The sequence below is a fragment of the Arctopsyche grandis genome, chromosome 9 (assembly GCF_051622035.1).
Source record: "Arctopsyche grandis isolate Sample6627 chromosome 9, ASM5162203v2, whole genome shotgun sequence".
Lineage (NCBI taxonomy): Eukaryota > Metazoa > Arthropoda > Insecta > Trichoptera > Hydropsychidae > Arctopsyche > Arctopsyche grandis.
The window spans coordinates 16,049,720-16,068,639 of record NC_135363.1 but is presented as its reverse complement, the minus strand read 5'-3'; the positions used below and the strand labels follow the sequence as shown (position 1 = coordinate 16,068,639).

The 18,920-nt window shown below is 32.2% G+C and overlaps 5 protein-coding genes across 11 annotated transcripts in view; 2 read left to right on the top strand and 3 right to left on the bottom strand.

Moving 5' to 3' along the window:
* Positions 1-652: 652 nt before the first annotated feature.
* Positions 653-3,394, bottom strand: Mys45A (SDA1 domain containing protein Mys45A). The gene is made up of 2 exons (XM_077438127.1): positions 3,075-3,394; positions 653-2,961 (listed from the first exon to the last, which is right to left on the bottom strand). Exon 2 carries the CDS (start codon positions 2,954-2,956, stop codon positions 845-847), a length of 2,112 nt encoding a protein of 703 aa, XP_077294253.1. The 5' UTR covers positions 2,957-2,961; positions 3,075-3,394; the 3' UTR covers positions 653-844.
* A 1,128-nt stretch (positions 3,395-4,522) lies between these two features.
* On the top strand, positions 4,523-6,525 carry bug (thioredoxin domain-containing protein bug). Of its 2 annotated transcripts, XR_013261012.1 has the most exons (3): positions 4,702-4,817; positions 4,898-5,778; positions 6,135-6,525. XR_013261012.1 is itself a non-coding variant. In XM_077438215.1 (2 exons), exons 1-2 carry the CDS (start codon positions 4,781-4,783, stop codon positions 5,716-5,718), a joined length of 858 nt encoding a protein of 285 aa, XP_077294341.1. In that variant the 5' UTR covers positions 4,523-4,780; the 3' UTR covers positions 5,719-5,838. The 2 variants fall into 2 exon arrangements, 1 of the variants encoding a protein (XP_077294341.1); XM_077438215.1 differs by lacking the exon at positions 6,135-6,525 and having other exon boundaries at positions 4,523-4,817; positions 4,898-5,838.
* Positions 6,256-8,644, bottom strand: LOC143916924 (glyoxylate reductase/hydroxypyruvate reductase). The gene is made up of 3 exons (XM_077438214.1): positions 8,279-8,644; positions 7,947-8,208; positions 6,256-7,869 (listed from the first exon to the last, which is right to left on the bottom strand). Exons 1-3 carry the CDS (start codon positions 8,431-8,433, stop codon positions 7,228-7,230), a joined length of 1,059 nt encoding a protein of 352 aa, XP_077294340.1. The 5' UTR covers positions 8,434-8,644; the 3' UTR covers positions 6,256-7,227.
* Positions 8,645-9,680: 1,036 nt separating this feature from the next.
* On the bottom strand, positions 9,681-13,426 carry Nmdmc (NAD-dependent methylenetetrahydrofolate dehydrogenase). 5 transcript variants are annotated; one of them, XM_077438210.1, is made up of 7 exons: positions 13,104-13,224; positions 11,840-12,013; positions 10,950-11,131; positions 10,612-10,882; positions 10,323-10,531; positions 10,125-10,250; positions 9,681-10,053 (listed from the first exon to the last, which is right to left on the bottom strand). In XM_077438210.1, the coding sequence occupies exons 2-7, from the start codon at positions 11,923-11,925 to the stop codon at positions 9,932-9,934; spliced, it is 996 nt and encodes a 331-aa protein (XP_077294336.1). In that variant the 5' UTR covers positions 11,926-12,013; positions 13,104-13,224; the 3' UTR covers positions 9,681-9,931. The 5 variants fall into 5 exon arrangements, with proteins under 5 accessions (XP_077294336.1, XP_077294334.1, XP_077294335.1 ...); XM_077438208.1 differs by lacking the exon at positions 13,104-13,224 and adding an exon at positions 12,758-12,924; XM_077438209.1 differs by lacking the exon at positions 13,104-13,224 and adding an exon at positions 12,702-12,898.
* Positions 13,427-16,529: 3,103 nt separating this feature from the next.
* LOC143916921 (SH2 domain-containing protein 4A-like) overlaps positions 16,530-18,920 on the top strand; it is a 51,414-nt gene continuing 49,023 nt past the window's right edge. The window contains exon 1 of one of the 2 annotated variants that reach the window (XM_077438207.1): positions 16,530-16,806. The gene's annotated coding sequence lies outside the window, so the exon portion shown is untranslated. The remainder of the gene's footprint in view (positions 16,807-18,920) is intronic. The other variant, XM_077438206.1, reaches the window with a different exon arrangement.

The following is an 18,920-nucleotide window of genomic DNA, read 5'->3' as shown; positions in this document are numbered from 1 at the left end:
AAAAAATAAAAAGCCACCCACGTGTGCATTTTCTTTTAAAAACGCATCTTTGTATGCACAAAAATTTTGTTACGGAGTTAGTCCAATGTCTAGGGGTCATTCAAATATCGAATAAAATTTAAAATGTCATAATATTATAAGTTTTAATGGTCGAAATTCAGCGTTCTTAGTTTGAACTTTTTGAGGTTATAGATTATATTACTTGATTACTGTCATTCGTAATACCGTTTATGCAAAGATAGAAATAAAATCATTAGTATTCTGTGATATAGCTACTGATTTTTAGGTATGTAAGTGTTCATTTTTAGCAAATATAGAGTTTGACATGTAAATAAAATAAATATATTTTTTACAGGCATTATGAAGAGAGTCGCACGTTATAAGTTCTACGATAAGTTACACAAGGGCGCCGTCATTACTTGTATGGGTATGACGGTTTATTCCCTATTTCTGTTGGGAAATTTTGGCTTCAACTATTATGTGAATGTTAAGCCCCAGTTATCAATCCAGCAAGAAACATATAAGAAGGAGTTACTCAAAGAGGGGTCTTCAGAAGCTATTTTAGATACAACTCCTGATATGAAATTATAAATGTAGTTATTAAGTGTAATTATTTTTATGTTAAATAGTTGATTATTTTTCTTTTACAAAATGGTCGATGTGTCATGTAAACAATAAAATTGTTAATAATTTTTGTAGTGTTGTTTATTTTGGATTATGAAAATTTAAGTATGAACATTTGAAAGAAACAAGATTTGTTGTAAATGTTACGTAATATTACGTATTTTATTTCATATAGAAAATACAATGATTAAATCATATTTACAGCCATAAATTAAGTTGTTTATCTCATTTTCTTTTGCTTCACCAAGTAATTTTTAAAAGCCCTTTGTTTATCTTTGAAGGATCTCTTTATTTTGCCTTTTGCTTTATGTATTATCATTTGATAATTTTTGGTCTTCTTTTTTTCTCTGTTAGTCTTCGAACAGTTGACATTTTGTCTACCATCTTTATATCCAAACTTATCCCGCCCGGCTCTACCAGCTTTGATACTTTCGATGCGAGCTTTTTTATCGTGTTTTCTTTTCTTGTAAATATTTTCTATATCTCCAAGTTGGACCAGCTCTGATGTATTCGGTTGGTCAATTTCAGAAAATTTCCTTTTCATTGCTTTGGCTACTCTCATTTGTTTTTTGATATTTTCTTTATCAATTCGTTTGAAGTCTTCATCAGTGAAAATTCGCTCCAAAGACATCTTTTGAGCAACTTCTACTTTATCCTGTGCGTCAACAGTAGTTTCTTTAACTTTTTCTGTAGGCTTCTTCGCTTTTAAAATTTTCCGCTTTTTCTGGTTTTTACCTTTTTTAACTTGTGCGCTTTCATCATCTGAGTCTTCTGAATCCGAATCGATATTTATTTCTGAACCAGATTCATTAACGTCAATCCAACTACCTTCATCTGAACTATCGTCAGAATTTTCTTCAACTTTTTCTTTCTGAGGAGCATCCTGAAGTAACACTTCAGATCCAGGTATATAATCTTTTGTATCTACTTCACCATACTTTTTATTTCTCAATTCTGCCGTAGCTTCTGTGGGGCGTCCTCTATCTCTCTTGTGGAGTAGCTCTGGTTGTGAATTTCTGTATAAAACAATTAAAGACTTGGATGCCATCATAACAGATTTATCTTTATAATTTTTGTACTGGGCTAAATCCCTCAACAAATCTTCATTCATTGACAATGGACATCTAGCACATATCTCGCGAACGGCATTCAATCCAATAGCCATTACGTCTGAAGAATTCCTTTCCGTGATAAAGTTGTTCACCAAACCTTTAATTACAGGTTCTATTACATCAGGTGGAACGAGTTCATGAGATGCCTGGGCGGCAAACTGGAGTATTCTAGTAACTTCTCTCTGATGAGGTTGTATTAATTTAGTGATGAATGGATAGAAGTTAAACAAAAACAAATCATGTAATCCGATCAACCTTGATATCACATCAAGAGTCATCAATTTTACTTCAAATCTTCCATTAGAAGACTCCAATTGTCTGAAAAGTCGTTCAGCAAAACCTTGTGGGTTGTTTACAAGGTGCAGTGCAGAGAAGCTAAAAATTGGAGCTTTAGATTTTTTCTTTTTAGACTTGGTCGCAAGTTTCTTCACTTTTTCAAGTTGTTTTCCCCTTTTTCTTGTTTTTTTATTGAATTTATTTGCAATAGCCGATTCTCTAGCATTCGGTTCATCTCCACTATCTGAATCAGAGTCTTTTTCTTCAGGATCTTTTCCAAGGAAAAATTTCAATGAAGCAACCATTACTTTTGTAAACTTTGAAAAACAACCAGTGCTAGCAATAACGTTTACGGTTTTAGAATCGTTCCATACATTTTTGTTATACAACTCGATCATTATATCGACCGACATTTTTGCCGCTTTGGGGTTAGAATCTTTCAACATTGTGTACATAAAGTTTTGCAAGGTCGAATTCAATTTGACATCCTTGTGTTTGGCATTAATATTTTTAATGTCAGTTATGATATGCGTTTCAAGGAAATCTCTCAATGCATTATCTTGGCATTTAAGAAGACGAAAAAACAGCTGAAGAAGATCATACGGAGGAAGCAAATTTTTATTTCTCAACAAAATAAGCGCCTTGCAAAATGCCATACGCATTTCGGGATCCAATATTGAGTTGTGTGAATCCAATAAATCAGCCAGTTGTTGGGGTAACAGTCGCAACTCTTCGGCAAAGCAATGGGCTACCTGTGCTAGAAAATTGACTTGCTCCTGCAAAGCCTGACATTGTTGAGATGGAGAGAGGCGAAATACCTCCAATGTACTTTCAAAATGCCGATATTGTTGAATGAATTCTTCACGGTAAGTATCGGGCTCACGTTTCAATAAATTTTGCAACTGAGGCAAGTTGTCAGGTAGCTGATTATTGTGACGTACCATTTTAACTGTGAACAGACAAACTGTATGAGACCACAATCGAAAACAAAACTTCATCTATTGTTACTACGTACATAGATTAAGTAAATATATAGAGAATAATGATAAGCAAAGTACTCACATAGGATTGAATGCCCTGATGTTTACATTTACACAAGTCGTCACTAACTTCGACCAGCGCACGAGAAGTTTGAGGTTAAGTGAGTGCGTATTCAATTGCCATGTCCACATGAGGTTGGCCACAGCGTATTATTATTCGACCAAGTAAATCTTACAAATACATATATCTAAATATTTTGAATAGGAAAAATACTTATGTTTTGGCCAGCTTGTACTTATTCAACACTATTAAGAAAAAAATAAGAGCTTATTAATACTACAAAAATACTAAGAGTCTTTGTTTACTCACTGGTGCTTCAGTTCGCTACCAATTGGTCAGGGACGTCATTTCAGCTTTTTCCTAAAGATAGGCAATAGTTGGCTAGTTTGTATTTGTATTTTAAAAGGCCATATATGGATATATGTATATATATAAATATTTTTTTTTCGAAGAAGAAGATTCTTCTAAACTTGTTATAGTTTCTGCTGGCCCAAGCTTTTAGTAGCGAATAATCGGCTTGATTAAGATTTATAGTATTCCTTTTCATCAAAATTCCTGGCCTGGCCAAATCTGGGGGTAGATGCTCCTCCCTGTCGCCCTCAAATGAAGGTTACCATATATATTGATTAACATAGATGAGGCATTGCAAACAAATTTGTCTGGAGAAAACGGACCAAATAACGGGGAGTTGCGGGGTGGGGGGGTTAAATTTGTGGGGGAATAAATTTAAAAAAAGGAAGGAAGGCAGAAATTATAATCGACTTAGAAGCCAGCTACCTACTGAAAGAGTGCACTCTTCAAAAGGGAGACAATTTCTTGAGCGTCAGGCTTCATCTATGTTATTTTATTATAGTATATATATGTATATCTATGACAGTTACATATTCACATAATGCAAAGGCTCCAAACCTTCTTTTTAACTCGCATACCGCTTGCAACACATTTTGCCTCACTGTACCCTCCTCCCCCCACATTACAAAAATATTTGTTTTTTGTGTACAAAGTTATTGTTATTCCGATATAAATAAATAGCATTAGCTCAAAGAGTGTGCAGATAAGGCAGGCTCAATACGTTCTACTTGGTGAAGGATTGTAAAAAAGATAATTTGTGGAAACACAGTGTGCTCAATATTTAATCACTAGCCTCTCCTAGCATCTAACCAAAAAATAATAAGATTTTTTTAATTTGAAAGTATTAAAATCACTTAAAAGTTTAATCAAGTTCAATTTTACAAGCCTCATATCAGCTTGTTTCTCAATTGATAATAATGTAGCTATTCAAAAATGTTTTTTATCAAAAGGATTTGAAATATAAATATACACCGGACCCACAGCGCGCTGTCCATTATTCAATTGTTGTAAATGATTTGTTAAAGGTTTGCCTAACCTTTTCTTTTTGCACTCTAGCTTTGTAAATAGAGCTAAACCGCTCCGATTCCTGGAAAAATCATGGTCTGTATCCGTAGTCTACTTATAACCTGTGCCCTCTGCGCAAAAGTCAACATTCTGCGCTAGTGAAAATAATAGGAATTGGGAAGTGACATTTTTTGTAATTTTATGCAAATTGACATGTTTAGTTCGATTGAGTGTAATTCATCCAAATAAAAATAAAGCTGTACCGTATATTCGCCGTTATTGATTTATTGAAGTACGTAGCCCGGTTTGGGAATCACTGACATAGTGTCTAGACTGCAGTTGACAGTTTGAAGCAATTTTAACGTTACGGTATGAAGTCATTCGGGATATTCTTATTCGTGATCTTCAGTAAATACACTTCATTATATTTATTTATTAATCATTATATTGTCTACGCAAATAAGCAGTCTACATAATACTTAATACAGTTGCAGGCAATGCAGCTAATGGAGACGACGATATGGTTCGATCTATTGAACTAGACCAGGTAGTGGAAGATGACTCGCAGTTTATTCCCGATGAAACTCCGTCAGATGAGATGGATTTTGACCCTGAACCGGACTCGGAACCAAGGGTAGTATTGGACGAAACATCAGAAAGCCCACCTTCCGCGAACGAGACCAGAAAATTAGTCTCGTGCAAATTGAATATGATCAATGGCACCGCCGAGGAACGGTTGTTACAAAGTGTAGAAATTATAAATGCTTCACGTCTAGCGGAACTACTAACCCCAGATGCCGACATCACAGACAGAGAATCGGAAGCCCCATGTACGGTTGTCTTATTTTTTTCGAAGCAATGTCCCTTCAGTTACATGGCTGCACCCCATTTCAATTCGTTGGCTAGGTCGTTCCCCGATCTCAAGTTGGCTGCGCTCGACAGCGTCAAACATAGTCGTGTCAATACACAGTATGGTATTGTCGGCGTACCTTCAATAATACTCTTTCACAATGCACGAGCCGTAGCTAAGTTTAACAACTCGGAATACTCCATACAGGCATTTATAAAATTCATCAAAATGTACACTGGAATTCAAGAAGAGTCAGACACGTTGCGTATTAAAGATTTCGAAGGGCCTGTTCCCAGGGAAATAGACGATGAGATTGATTACTTTCTGATGCTAGCTTGCGCTTTCATAATTCTTTGCAAGTTTTATTACATCAGCAAAACTCAAATATGGAAAACGATGGTTGAAACAATTAAACATAGTTGGAGGGAGGCAGAAGCTCAACACGAACATACGGATTAATTTTATTTATGTGTTGGAATGGATAAACTGTGATACGGTTATATGTATGGAGCGAGTTAAGTTTTACCGGTCTCCGTGACGAGCCAGAATGTTAAATTACAGAAAACGCAAATATCGAAAATCGAAAGATCTTAAGTCGAAAGATCAAAAAAAGGGTGCATGATAAACGGTACATACTCAGTTAATTTGCGCGAGCAGGGTACAACAGGAACAAGAGGAACAGGCTTTTCCTTCCGTATTAATGTGCGCGCGCAGAATACGGGAGGAAAAGCCTGTTCCTCTTGTTCTTGTTGTACCCTGCTCGCGCAAATTAAGTGAGTATGTACCGTTTACCATGCACCCTTTTTTTCATCTTTCGACTTAAGATTTTTGATCTTTGCCTTCCGATATTTGTGTTTTCTATAATTTGACCCAAGTTTTACATATATGTCAAAAAATTTATTATATTGAAATAACTTCAATGTAATAAACAGTCAACTTATGTTATGTTAATAATAATTTAAATTATTGTACCTTAGTTATTAAAGATGAATAAATGTGAAAGAGTAATTTTAATTGGGGTCTTTATTAGATGTACCATTTAACTACACACATCAAGTATTTTTATTTTTTATTTATAATATACATACAGTAGAAAGAAAATAGTGTACAAACATCATTTTTGGTTTATCCGTACATCGTCAAATAAAATTTGATATACATATTTTTTTATTAATTTTAATACACATATACCACAGTGTCTTTATAGGTTACCCCAATATGTCACTGTGGCCAAAAAATACACAAAAAAATTGTATAAACCTACACAAGAAAAATAAAAAATTGAAAATTGAGAAATAAAAATAAAAAAATTTAATAGTTGTTTAAATTGAACATAAGTAAAAAAAAGCGGTTAGATTATTTGGTGAAATATTGAAAATATCAGTGTGATAGCTGACCAAATTCAAGCAACGTAAGACTCGAGCAATTGGTGAAAAATTAAGAACATTAGTTTTTGCTTTAATTGTATGGAACAATGGGCGCAACCGATAATCAATGAGGCGAGTTGGAACCCATAACTTAATTTCTTCCAATATAGTTGGGTTGCAAATATCACCTCTTAATAGTTTGAAGAACAAGAAGCATATCCCTCCGACAAGATAGGGAACTATAGCCAACAGATCTCCGTACAAAAGCACTGGAATACAGTAGAGGATAGTATCCAAACTCTCTCATATATAGATAGCGGAGGAGCTTCCTTTGAACTCTTTCAATTTTTAGATTGTGTCATTTGCCTGAGACTCCATATTATGTAAACAAATTCCAAGATGCTTCAGACCAATGCGTTATAAAGAAGACGCGAAACTCTCAAATTATTGAAATTAAGATATTAATATATTATTTGGACTTTTTTCAGCCTTTAATCATATTTAAGTGCAAATCATAAAACATACACCATTCAAATGGTTAATAAAATTCAATAAACTATCTAAAAGAATCCTAAAATATATACAAAATCACTTATAATATTCACAATTTCAATTGAGCTGGCATTGGTTTATCTTCCAGCGCATTCATTAAATTATCTAGCGTCAGTTTGGCCATTGCAGTCCTAGCTTCGATTGTAGCGCTTCCAATGTGAGGTAAAATTGTGCAATTCGACATTTTGAATAATCTGTGATCGAGTGGTAACGGTTCAGGGACTGTCACGTCTAAACCAGCCGCTCTGATTGTACCATTTTCTAATGCATCAACCAATGCATTCTGATCTACCAAACCACCTCTGCTAGTATTTATAAATACCGCTGTGCGTTTCATTTTTGCGAAAGATTCAATATTAAACATGTTTTGCGTTTCTTTTGTTAGAGCGCAGCAACAAATGATAAAGTCACTTTGTTTTAACAATTCCTCGAATGATACTTTCACGGCTCCAGTTATTTTCGCTTCATTCTGTTTTTCAGAACGATTAAAGTAGAGAATATTCTTTGCATTGAAAGCTTTTACTTTAAGAGCGACTGACTGTCCGATTCTACCGAAACCAACAATGCCGACTGTCGATTCTCCTAAGCCAGGGCCAGTCATCCAAGAAGGTGACCATGTTGTCCAACCACCCGTGCGAGCTTCTTCATGAGCTTCAATTAGTCGACGGGATGTACATAAAAGCAACCCAAGCTGTAATGAAAAAAACACTAGAAAATGTTATCTGCTAGAAATGGTAAAGGCCAACGATAAACATAAATTATTCTTACTGTTAATTCGGCAGTTGCTTCTGTTAAAACATCTGGTGTGTATCCGATTTTGATGTTTCTTTGTTGACACTCTTTAACATCAATATGATCATAGCCCACAGAAAAAGTAGATACCACTTTCAAATTGGGACCAGCAGTATCTAATAGTTCCTTATCAATTTTATCAGTTAGAAAGCAAAATATACCACTTTTTCCTGGAATATTTTCCAATAAAAATGTACGAGATGCAGCTGATTCTTTATTCCAAAGGGTCAACTTACACCTAAAATAAAACGAAGTAGTTAAAATTGATGATAGTTAATTTGTCATAAATATTTCACGTATTTTATTACCTGGATTTTAGTTCTTCTAGAACATTTGGAGCTATATCACATCTTGTCATTAACACTTCAGGTTTTTCCATCATGGCTGTGCTAAACGCTTTTAGCCTGGATGTGTTAAATCTAAGAAATTTTATAGCGGTGTTTGAGGTTATAAGGTGCACCATTTATAAAGCAACTTATGTTTTAGGGTTGGAATAGAAGGATGGGTTGGTTGCTGGATTGAGATCTGCTTCAGATTTTTTTGGGATTACTAGAGGCTTCACAAAGTAGGCAGCCACATGTAAAGTTACTATAGTTGCCACCAGCACTTTCCATCGGTATGACATCTGTCACCTTGACAGATTATCTGTGGTTGGCCGTAGCACGACTTGTTTTCACCATTAATAATTTACTAATAAATGGTTTGGTGATTATTGCCCACATAGCGCTCGCCCAAGTCAATAAAACCTCTATAACGGAACGTCTGGCAGCCGAAAAGTGGGTCTACCTCACGGGCTCTAATCTCAAGTCGAAAGATAAAAAAAGGGTGCATGGTAAACGGTACATACTCACTTAATTTACGCGAGCAGGATACAACAGGAACAGGCTTTTCCTCCCGTATTCTGTGCGCGCACATTAAAACTGAGGAAAAGCCTGTTCCTCTTGTATCCTGCTCGCGCAAATTAAGTGAGTATGTACCGTTTACCATGCACCCTTTTTTTTTTTAATCTTTCGACTTAAGATCTTTCGATTTTCGATCTTTGCCTTCCAATATTTGCGTTTTCGGGCGTTTCACATTCGGGCTCGTGACGGAGACCGCCGAAAAGTCCATCATACTAACCAGAACTCGAGTGCCAAATATTCGGTATTCGCGATTTTCATGGGAAAAATTGTCTTTTGGGCGATCGCAATGTACGTAATAATCCAATTACCCTAATAAATATATCAAAGAATTTGTAAATTCATATTTAGGCAAGGGAGCAGCAATATTATTGATTAAAAGTCATTAATAAGATACTAATTCCATCAAGTAATGGTTTGGTGATTATTCCGCAAAAAGCGATCTCGCGCAAGTCACTAAAATCTCGATCACGGAACATCTGGCACCTAAAAACTCCATCGATCGAAACTTACACACGCCAAATATTGTACTAAACTCGAGTGCCAGATGTTCCGTGATCGAGATTTTAGTGACTTACGCGAGATCGCTTTTTGCGGAATAATCCGTTTACTGTACATACATATACATATATAGTGGACTTAAGTGAAATAGAATTAAGTGGGAACTTCGTGTATCCATATTAGTGTGTGTGTTCATTGATAATCCATAACTATGATCTTATTTTTAAGTGTAAAATCTGAAGAAATTTTACTATGATATTTCTTATTCATTAAACTTAATTTAACGGATGACGTTAATAAAACTAAATACCTACGTATTGCAGCGTATTTAATAATATTTCAAATGTCAACTTAATTTTCTTCATCACGTCAAAAACAAAACTTCAGTGTAAAATATATAACTTGATATATTCATAGAAATTATTTTAGGCTTTATATAAATTGGAAAGTTCAAATTAAAGTTAAGTCAAAACTAGATCATTTTTCTTGGAAAAATGATAATTGGAAAAATAGAGACTAACCGTACATTTTAAATGTACATAAATATTTAAAATATAAATATCAGATAGAAAGGAGAGAGCGATTTCGTGCAATTTTGAAAGTATTTCGCATTAACATTGCTACGGTCATGGGACCTACGCCTCCAGGAACTGGTGTGATAGCACCTGCTATCTTAGATACTTCTGAAATCAAGGAATTAATATTTTAATAACATTGAGACATCATATTTTGATGGATTGCAAAATTGTTATACCTTTAAAATCAACATCGCCAACTAATTTAGGTTTTCCGGTCTCTGGGCAAGTGATTCTTGTTAAGCCAACATCAATAATAGTAGCCCCAGGTTTTACCATATCTGCTTTTATCAATCCAGGAACGCCTAAAGAAATTACATAGAAATGAATTATAATCACGAGTAAGATGGGTAGTATAATTTAAGTTATCAAGCAACCTGTAGCAGTGATAATGATATCAGCATTACGGCAATGGTTTGCCAGTTGATCGGAAGGAGTGTAACGATGGCATATTGTAACTGTCGCATCCATTCCATTTTGTGACTCGTGTTTTCCATCGGTATGCATAAGCATTGCTATTGGCATTGCTACGTTTTTCGATCTTCCAACTACCACCACATTACGACCGAATGTTTCAATATTATTCCTAAAAGTCAATTTACACTCTTAGATGTAAATTACTGTATCAATTAAAAAAAATATGAATTTATAAATAAATAGTAAAACCTCTTAATGATTTCCATGATGCCATATGGTGTACAAGGCAATAGTGCATCCATATCCAAACAAAATTTACCTACATTAATGATGCTGAAGCCGTCTACATCTTTATTCTCTGATATGGCATTACATATCATTCTTTCGTTTATGGATTCTGGCAATGGAAGTTGTACGAGGATACCATCTACTGATACATCGTCATTTAATTGATGTATAGCTTGTAGAATGTCACTTTGAGAAACATCACTGTTTAGTTTGATTAAATCACACTGAATCCCTGTAATTAACCTCCAAATAAATATGATATTATGAATATGTATAATGTAAATTAAAAAATAACTCACCAACAAGCTCTGCAGCCTCTCTTTTTTTCGTAACATAAGTCACACTTGCAGGATCGTCCCCGACAAGAATACATGCCAATCGAGGCTTAGGATATTTTTTAACCCATTCATTAATTTCTGCTTTAAGTTCCAAATTTAAGGTTTTGGAAAGAGATTTTCCATCTAATATTTTCGTCATTTTTCTAAAAAAAAAAACACAAATGTAAAGAAAAACACCTGATGTTGTATAAGCAAAGTGGAGTAACTTTTGCAACAGTCCCGATAATCCAATTTAAACAGGTTCAAAATATAACGAAAGTATTGCATAATATAGAAACATATATACAGGGCTTTTTTCCCATGTAACGCGGTGGAACGGCATTTTGGCACCTTTTTTTCTTGGCATTTTTTGTTTCAAACGAATATTCTATATAATATAATTTAAATATAATCTTTTCCAATAAAAAACTTGACAATAAGTGAGTTCCGGCACCCTTTCTTTTTTTTTTAAAAGCATTGCATATATATATATATATATATATGTATAAGCGAAGATAACACAGTACTAGTATGCTTTGTATAGATTTGAAAAATATAACTTAAAATAAAGTATTGTAAATTGTTCTACTGAAAGATCAAACTAAATAACCAGGCTCTTGCTATACTGATAAAAGTTTAAGTTTTTGAAAGATAGTATTATCAAAGGATAGACATCACTTATATTTTTTCTTCATACCCAAAAGATGAAGTTTTAAACTGAGAGAAGAAACTATAATGTAGTATAGGGTAGGCAGCATTTTAATTCAATGGCCATTTTGAATGCGCTAAATTTCCTTTAATTTAAAAGTGAAGGTTTTTAGCTTGATCAATCGGGACTCTATTGTGCTCATAATACAATTTATTAATTTTACCTGTCGCAGAACATTGATTTGTTGATTGAAAAACTCCATTTGATAACGGTTTTCAAAGGGGACGAACGCATACATTTATACCACATATTCAATGATAACAAATTTAGTGTAAATCCATAAAAATTTTATGTCCTCGTTCTCGTTTATCATCATATTTCATAACCATGATTTGCACTATTCCATACCAAAACACAACTATGTTAGTCTTTAATATTGCAATTGAAATAAACTGATACATAAAGGTGACCATTGTTTTCAAATTAAAAACCGAGACATTGTTCTAAAAACAATTTTTTTTTTCTAAATACTTCCATTAAAAACTAACATCAGGAATTAATTTTCTTTAATACCCTTATAAAATTCTACACAGAACTCTTTAAAATTATTCTTATCTATTAGCAACATTTTAAAGTTTTAATATTCAATAGACCACATATTGTTCATCGAAGGAAAAAGTCCTTCGGAAGATGCATATGTTTCTGATAAACACAGACAATATTTGACTAATTTGCCAATATTTATATAAGAGATCATTTTCGATGAAGGTTTTGTATATTTAAATTCATCTATTAGATAAAGAAAGTGTACTGGTTTTATCTCACGATTTACCAGGACACATACTCAAAAAAACAGTACTAATGGTCACCTTATGATACATGAACATAGTCCTAGAAACAGGAATCAACCAAACAGAGTTATCAGAGCAGCGTTTTATCACAGTTTTCTATACGATAGTATAAAATTCAACAAAAAAAACAATATAATATTGCCTCGTATATTATTAAATAGCATAGATTTTCTTTTGCACTGTATAAAAGGAAATGCTCGTGAATTTGAGCTGGTTGAAATATAATTTATGTACATATGTAGGTTGGATTCTTTTTGCAGAACTATGTTCATCAAAGAAGTTTTCTATACTGTATATAGGTAGACGATTCAATTGTGTAAGTAATAAGTTAGGCAAAGTCACAAAATTCTTATAAGAAAATCTAAATGACAGGAGCACTTTTGTAGGTTATGTCACGTGTTATTTATCCTCGAAATAAAACCCAAAGTTTCCCCTACACGTTCTGCGTTCTATATATATACGTTTAATATTTGACAAAGAGAAATGAAAATCTACGAGCTTTTCCATCGACTGATTCTATTTTAATCGTATTCATTTTAAATGTAAGAAAATTCAACTTAATTTTCATAATTTGGGAGACTGTCTTAAATATATTATCAGTTTTGAGAATAATCTTGTGATTTGATATTTATATACCTTTATTGCACAAGGGACGTGTTAACCTTCCAGGTCGCAATGGAACACTAATCAAGTAGCTAGTGCTGTGGTCTGATCGTATAATTTGCTCAACACTCAACAATTCAAGTGGTATATACTTATAGTTTGTATATATTTTGCCTGTCGGTACGTTCGATCAGGTGTAAAATAATAAAACGAAATGTTTATTTGATTTTAAATCATACTCCAAGCGACTGAAATGAAAGTAGACAATAAAAATGAAGAGGTCCAGTCGAATTGAAAACGATTCAAGAATTTTAAATGCGACTACATATTAAGATTGATGTGTCGACTTGTTGAAATGTGTGTTATGGCATTTTTTCGAGCACGTGTAAAAAGTGAAATTTGGTCGGTCGTTATTCTAATATGTAATTAATTGAAATTTCAAACAAAAATGGCAAGTGAAATTGTATCCATATGTAACGTTAAATTATATTAACGTGGTATAAAGAAATAAAACATTCGTATGCGGGTGTTGATTTACTGTTGAATTTTATGGATGTGTTTTTGAATTATTGAAATTTTATTTTCTTCTGTGATAATTGAAGATTTATGTTTTCTCGTTCGTCAATTAATTTGTATCAGGTTTTTGATATTTTGAATCGAATGATAATAATTATTATATTATGATCGAATTTATGAATCTATTCCTTTGTACAGTTGTTTCTTGTTTTACGTTCGCCAAAGCGTCATGTATTTTTACATATAAATATATTTATTCGACAATTCGCAATTTGAAATGCGAATTATTTCTGCAATTGGCATTTTCACTCAAATGCGCTGACGAATAATTATATTGTAGTTATCTTAAATGAAAATTCACTTTTTAATTTTAAAATTTACATTGGAATTCCACTGACAATAGTGGCAGAGTGTGCAATACCGGCCAGTTGCTCCAAACACTTTATTACTTTTACATTATAATTACAACAGTAAATTGCTCATAACAGTATTAACAGTCAATAATCTTTAATTATTGATTTCATCTTTCAGTTTCAGTGAAACAGTCGTTTTATAAAATTAAACTGCATCATGAAATCAGTGAGCTACTTTGGATTAGATATTTACTATTGTTTGGATGTTAAAGTAAACATTAAAATGTAATTGTTCGTCTCGATACATAAATTGGATTAGATTTAGATAATCTACTTTGGACTAAATACTTACTATTGTTTGATTGTTGAAGAAAACATTGAAATTTAAAGGGTCTGGGTCACTGCATTGCAAGTCGAAAGATCGAATGTCGAAAGATCGAAAAGCAAAATCGAAAAGAATGTATGCATCGTAAACGGTACTAAATATATACTATCTATACTAAATATATACTATCTTCATATGTACATATTTATGCTTGGTAAACGGACTTTTTCATATATCGTCATTAAAATCGCGAAAAAATTTCGATTTTTCGACTTTTGATCAAGTTACTTTCGATGAAGTAACGGCCACCGAAATTTAAATGTTTTTAAATGATTTTTGACTCTTTCACGAGAGTTTAAATAATATAGAATAATACAAAAAGAAGGATGGTTTAAATTGAGTACGCATAAAAAGTAGGGTAATTAAATCACAGTGTTTTTAAGCCGAGTTGGAATCATAAAATTGAGTGACTCCTGAATCCTCTTTTATTTTTGAAACTGCATCATTTTTATATGTACATATATAACAATATTCAGAAATACTGGTGGCTTGTAATACGCTTATTCTGCTTTTCCGAGAAGTCAAACAGAGATAGTGTTTTTGGAACTGAAATTTGAACTTCCACCACTTTCAAATATAACGGCTCATATATAGCAACACGAGATATTTTTTTGATTGAAGCTAGATTTGGAGTCGGGGCCAGATCGTAAATTAGGGTCGTAGTGAGATTTACATTTTTTACAAGCTTTTTATTATTTTCAACTACTCACAGATTCATAATAATTTAAATATTTATTTTCAATCACTCAAGAATATATAAATATATATAATAATAAATTAAAACAAGATAATATTATAAATACAAACAAGAAAAATAATGTATAAAATAGATAATGATCACTGTGTCAGTAGCTATTAAATAGATCGTGCATTTAGTATATGAGCAGTAAAAAGCTTTTTAGCAAAAAATCTTAAAATTTTTAATACTCATTTAGTATTTATGTACATATGTATAATAATTCAAATTCAAACAAAATCTCAAACTCACAGAGCACATAAAACGTATGTAATGACAGGCAGGTGTAATTTTTAGGTCTAAAAATAGATAAAGCAAGCTTAAGTACGCGTATATTTAAGTAGACTTTTTCTTTTAATTGTAATTAAAACTATTTGAATCATAAATAATTTCACTTAAAGATGTGCAATTCTTGATTATTTTCATGTATTTGTAATAATTAAAAATTGAACATATATTTTATATATTATACTTACACACATATATTTTTATAATTTTATGTAATGTTAGAGTGGAATTTTGATCTCCTCTCTTCCATTTGGGCCTCGCATGAATGCTTTGTATTTACGACTGGTTTTTATACATATATTTTTATTGTTACAATCAATATACACTCGTCATTACAGATCGCTCCAATGCGACGAGTGTACGATAACGGTCAGAAATACAATAATACATATACAATCAAGATACATAGCACATAACAATTAATCAGTACAGAAATAATAATCATAGAGACATCTATGGATTATTTTTAGATTTTTGTGAACAATTATTAATACAATTGTTATACATATAATAAACACGAAATTATAGAGATGTCTATAGAGATATCTATAGATTTCAGATTACTGTGCATAATTTTTACAAATTATACACACATATTTTGTGACAACAGGAAATGATCTAATACCAATTTTCAGGAACCGTTTCAACAATGATCAGATAAAATTGGCAAACTCTGATAGAGAAACGATCGATTTGGAGTCACAAAACCCCCAAACCTAACCAGCAGTTTGACGAGGACTCAAACCTTCGACCTCAGTGGTGCTAAATATATACGCTACCATTAGCCATATATATATATATATATATATATATATATATATATATATATATATATATATATATATATATATATATATATATATATATATATATATTGCTGTAATTGCAAGATATTCCATGCTATGTATTCTGTTTATTTGATACTTTTATTGTATCGAATATTATTAATGCTATTATTTTAATGATTATTTATTATTGTATTTTTTGCCTGTATAATTTTTTTTCTCATTTCTATTATATTTTCGACCATCGTGGCGCATTAGGCATTCCTGTAATGCCACAATGGTCCAAACTTAAATAAATAAATATGTACATACAATATTCAGCATTTGAAAAAGGTGTGGGATGACTGTTAGTCACCGGCAGTACAACTTGAGAATGGATGCTCGCTCGAAACTGCCTCATTGCAGTTTTGTTCGTAGTTGGGGCAAGTTGTGTGTTGCTTTGAATCAAAACACCAGTGCCGTACTGTCATACAATAATAAATAAAATTTCATAAAAAATACATAAATAAAATTTCAAAAACAATAAAAAACTTTTGTGTAAACAGTATTGTAAATACCTACATACATAGATCGTGTGGAGTGTTGTTATTCATTTGTATCCTTACTGCAGTGTTTGTGAACGATTTCATTTCAAAATGATTTGAATGAAAATTTTGCGGGTTCCTTGAACGAGGTATGTTTATACACTGTATATATCTATATATCGTATAGGAAATTATTTAAATAAATATATTAAAATAGGAATGTAGATTCTGATTCATAAGCGAGAGCTTGTCTTCCCCAAACACAATTTTAGAATGATGATCCATTTTATTTGTATTTCACTTTGCTCAGTCGGACTGTTCATTTTCTGGAATCATAAAGTGAGTAATTTTAAAATTCTGTTCGAATCTGTTTACAATTTTAGTAATTGATTCACGTTTACTAATTTCAATAATTTGAATGTATTTATTTCTACATATTACCATTGATTTTACATATATTATTTTTGAAATTCAATCATTTTTCAAGTTTATTTAACCTTGAACCTACTTGTTTTCTACCTGTTGCATTGTGTCGCAAGCAGGTGCAGGTTATAAAAAAAGGTTTTTAAAATTTACATTTACATTCAGGTGAAACATCTCATATGACAATATTTTTGTCCATGTATGTGCATAGTACTTATCCTTACCTAAGTTTAATGCATTCTTTAAATAAATAAATAAATACCATGCTGGCAGGATATGATTTTATACAACCATTGAAATAAATATAATTTTAGGTCAAATATGTACATACATAATTACCTACCTGAATGAAATCAGTATACCTGAATTCTGAATAGAAACCTCCATTTCAAAAATATCAATGTATTTAAAGGTTTGCCATATATTACTCATAAGTACATTTTGTCTTGTTATCTTTTGAAAGTAGGTTTTCGAGTATGGGCGATAACGTTGCTTTTGTCATTTTGGCAAGTCAATTTGGAAACATTAAATACATGCTTTAACATTACTCATTTTGATAAAATTCATATAAAAAAATTATATTATATTATGTTTATGGTCATATAGCATTGCAAGTATGTACATTGATGACGATTTATGATACGGTTTTTTTTTTAATGAAGCATGAAACGCCCAATAAAGAAAACAGTAGTTACGGATGTTTTGTACTTACATAAGTATAAGGTGTTGATAAAGATACTATTCTAGAACATTTATTCGATTTCACGGTCAATTTCATGAATTACATATTAAGTCTCGCAACTTCAATGATCTATGTATTTTTTTGCATACAAAAAATTAATTGTATTTAGAATTACGACAAGTTATCATATTTTCTATTATTTTGGTTAAAACTCATTATTATAATATTATATGTATGGGTATAATATAACGTACTATGTAGATTGCTGCTAGCTTGGAGTTGTTTAATCTTAAATATGCGGTTCTCGTTGAGGGATTGTTTAATTTGAGATCGCAAATGTGTTCTCATATTAGAAGTTGATATTTCATTTTATTTTTGTTTTTTACTTTATTATATTTTTGTATCTTTTTTATTGTTATATTTTTCGTATGGATGTGAAACTTGGACGTTAAACGCTAAGATGCTAGACAAAGTCCAATGCACTCAAAGAAGTATGGAACGCGGTATGCTCAACATAACAAGGAAACAGAAGACGTGGGTGAAAAGTATGACAAGGGTAGTGGAGATAGTGAAGAGATTGATATGACAATAGGTGGGGCACGTAGCTAGAATAATGGACAGAAGAAGTGCTAGAATGGTAGCCGAGAGAATGTAAAAGGGTGAAAGGAAGATGGATAGACAAAATTAGAAAAATGTGGGGTTAGATGGATGAGAGTTGCGCAAAACAAGACGAATGGAAGCGTGTCGGAGAGGCTTTCATCCAGCAGTTAATGGTGAGTGGCTGTAGATGATGATGATATGCTTAGGCATAGTGACGCCCTGGAGTATATCTGTGATGTCACTTATTATCGATTATTATATGATTTTACTAGGATTAATCGACAGTAAGTATGTATTTACAATATGTATGTACATATGTAGGCAAATTTTGTAATATAAATATTTACTAAACAGTTAAAGTTGGCACGGCAGTAGAAGCTAACAAGCTGTTAATCAAATATTTGCATGTCGTTCGTCAACTTTCATAATGTATAATATAATTAAATATTATACTGAAGACGATTAACATTAGTGCGACATGTATGTATATATGTACATATATATTTACTTCTTAGGCGAATGTATATATGTAGTATAGTAAAATCGGTTTTTAAAACG